Here is a 3,044-nt window from a genome sequence, read left to right as displayed (position 1 = left end):
AATACACTAACAAGAACTCAGGGCAGCCTGTGTACTAATATACTAACCCAGTATTCTGTTTGTATTTGGCTCATGGATCCTAAAGTGAATGTTTGATCCCTTTAAGCTGCAGACTCGGTGCCGGTGCTGCAGAGGCAGTAAGTGAGCCTGCGGCTCAGCTGGGAGCTGTAAACGGTTCTCATGTCAGTTTCTCGTGACAGACTGAGTCATCACAGCTTGTCTCATGAGTCACACGTGAAATGGAAACATGCCTCGAAAGGAGTGGCTCTTTTAATGCACGTCTTCTTGTGCGCTGCGTTAGAGCCACAGTTTTACACTGAGCTCACCCTACAAACATTTTGAACGACTCTCAGCTACCACCACATCAGTGTTTTGTTCAAGATCTGTAAACTTGTTAAACTAGTGTTTAAATCACGTGTACCTGTTCACAGCCTTTGTTGCTCCACCTTCGGCATCACTCCAGTCTTTTGAAGATGGAGCTTCAAGCAGAGCGCACATGTCTTTGTCCCATTCTTCTGTGCAGAACTTCTCAAGCTCCATCAGGTTGGATGGGAGCCATTTTCAGATATCTCCAGAGATGTTCCGATTCAAATCTGGACTCTGGCTTGGCCCTCCAGGACCTTCACGGAGTGGTCCTGAAGCCACTCCTTGAAGATCTTGGCCATGTTCTTTGGGTCGTTGTCCTGCAGAAAAATGAGCTGTCTGGTCCATAGCCCATAATCAGAAAGAGATGTATTGTCCTGGTGATGAGCTGGTTTCCTCCAAACGTGACACCAAAGAGTTCAGTCTTTGTCTCATCAGACCAGATGTTTCTCATGGTCTGAGGGTCCTTCAGGTGCCTTTTGACAAACTCCAGACAAGCTGCCATGTTCCTTTTATGAAGGAGTGGCTTTCTTCTGGCCACTCCACCATACAGGCCTGATTGGTGGATTGCTGCAGAGATGGTTGTCCTTCTGGAAAGTTCTCCTCTCTCCACAGTGGAATGCTGGATGTCTGACAGAGAGACCATCAGGTTCTTGGTCACCTCCCTAACTAAGACCCTTCACCCCCGATCGCTCAGTTTAGACAGCTGGAAGAGTCCTGGTGGTTCCAGACTTCTTCCATCTATGGATGATGGAGGCCTCTGAGCTCATTGGGACCTTCAGAGCAGCAGAAATGTTTCTGGATCCTTCCCCAGATGTGTTCCTCAGCACAGTCCTGTCTGGAGGTCTACAGACCTTTGACTTCATGCTTGGTGTTTGTGCTTTGACGTGCACTGTCAGCTGTGGGACCTTCTATAGACAGGTGTGTCTTTCCACATCAAGTCCATGCAGCTGAAGGTACCACAGGTGGACTCCACTGAAGTTCTAGAAACATCTCAAGGAGGATCAGAGGAAACAGGAAGGATCCAAAGGCTGGAATACTTGCGCAATGTCTTAGTTTTCTATTCTTAATAAATTCACAACAATCTCCAAAAGTCTTTTTCACATGGTCATAATGACGTGTGTCAACGTTTATGGAAAGAAGAAAGTAATTTAATACAGTTTGAATTAATTAATTAGTTTGTTTGCATTTAAAGGCCGCAGGTGCAGCTGGGGGGGCCACAGAAACATGGGCTGTTGGTTGTGTAACGTGTGTGTGTAACGTGTGTGTAACGTGTGTGTGTGTAACGTGTGTGTGGTGTACAGGAGCTGGAGCGGGTGGAGGACGTGTGGCGAGGAGAAGCTCAGGATTTGCTCTGTCAGATCGCTCAGCTGCAGGAGGAGAACAGAACCCTCCTGTCCAACATGTCCACGAAAGACCCGATGAACGAGGACGAGCTGCAGAGACACGAGGGTGAGCACGTCTGCTCCGCCGGCACCTTCACACCTGCCACGCACGTCCTGGAGTACAAAACCTCAAGGCTTGGTGCTACTCGGTGGTACTTTCAGACTTTTTATACCCGGTTCAGTAAAAGCAAAACAAAAAGTGGCGTGCACGAGTAGAGTTTAAAAAAATGGAATACGCCTCCATGTTGAACCACTGAGGTTTGTCCGCTGTAACAGGCCATAGTCTGGATTATACCTGGGGTCAAAGGGGCCTAAGCTGGATTATACCTCTGGTAAACTGTGGCCAAGGCCAATTCTTACCCCTCAGGCCAGATTATAATCCCAACATGTCAGTAGTGTTGAGTCATAAACACAAGAATTACTTGATTTTCAACATTTTATTGGGGTTCAGCATCGTCAGGTGTGAGAAAGTTAAAACTGTAAACATTTGGTGTCAGGCCAGATTATGGGTCTTTATGGGTGTGGCTATATTCTGGCCTGGGGGGTAATAATCTGGCCTAGGCTATTTTCCACCCCAGTTACAGATTATCCTGGCCTGAGTCAGACTGTACCCAGGTTTAATCTGGGCAGGGGTTAATTACACCAGAAACAAGGCTCCACACCAGAGTTTTAAAAGTTGTCAAAGACCCTTTGGGCGTACAGTGGAGGAAAACATCTCTCGTTTCAAAAATCGACATAAAATTAACGTCCGTTTGTTTTTTTAACTGAAATGTGGAGTTTTTCAAAACTAAAAGCCCTTAAAGAGTAAAAAAATAAAAATACATTCAAATTTAATTTCAGGCTAAGATCATTTTAAAAGTTTAGGTAGTTTATTATTTAAATATTTGTATGTTTAAGCAGTTATGTAAGGTGGTCGATTGAGGATCACTTATTATTAAAGGACATAAAAAATGGTTAGAGAAGAAAACTTTAGTTTCAGGAGCGTTAAATGTCACAAACGGAGCCGATTCAAGGCTGACGGGATAAAACTGTAAACCATGGGGGGCTCAGGCTCTCCACAGTTTTATTACTTGTTTCATAAACATTGAAAATGGTTGGACATCGTTTGGGAACAGCTTTTATTCTGTTCCTAAAAACTCTTCACAACCTGAAGTATCAAAAAATTAACCGACAGACAAACTAACAAATGCAGTTTATAGTTTGTAGCATTTTTAGTATTTTTCATCTAAATGTAGTTTAAAGGTCGTTTAGTTTATAATTTTTAGTATTTTTCATCTAAATGTAGTTTAAAGGTCG

The 3,044-nt window shown here is 44.1% G+C and overlaps 1 protein-coding gene across 1 annotated transcript in view; it reads left to right on the top strand.

The window, feature by feature from the left end:
• rilpl1 (Rab interacting lysosomal protein-like 1) overlaps nt 1-3,044 on the top strand; it is a 16,365-nt gene that overhangs the window by 2,512 nt on the left and 10,809 nt on the right. The window contains exon 2 of the mRNA XM_037692493.1: nt 1,668-1,815. Within this exon, the coding sequence (XP_037548421.1) occupies nt 1,668-1,815 (148 nt within the window). The remainder of the gene's footprint in view (nt 1-1,667; nt 1,816-3,044) is intronic.

The sequence above is a fragment of the Nematolebias whitei genome, chromosome 18 (genome assembly GCF_014905685.2).
Source record: "Nematolebias whitei isolate Nwh7 chromosome 18, NemWhi1, whole genome shotgun sequence".
In the NCBI taxonomy this organism is placed as follows: Eukaryota; Metazoa; Chordata; class Actinopteri; order Cyprinodontiformes; family Rivulidae; genus Nematolebias; species Nematolebias whitei.
This window is presented reverse-complemented; position numbering and strand designations above follow the sequence as displayed.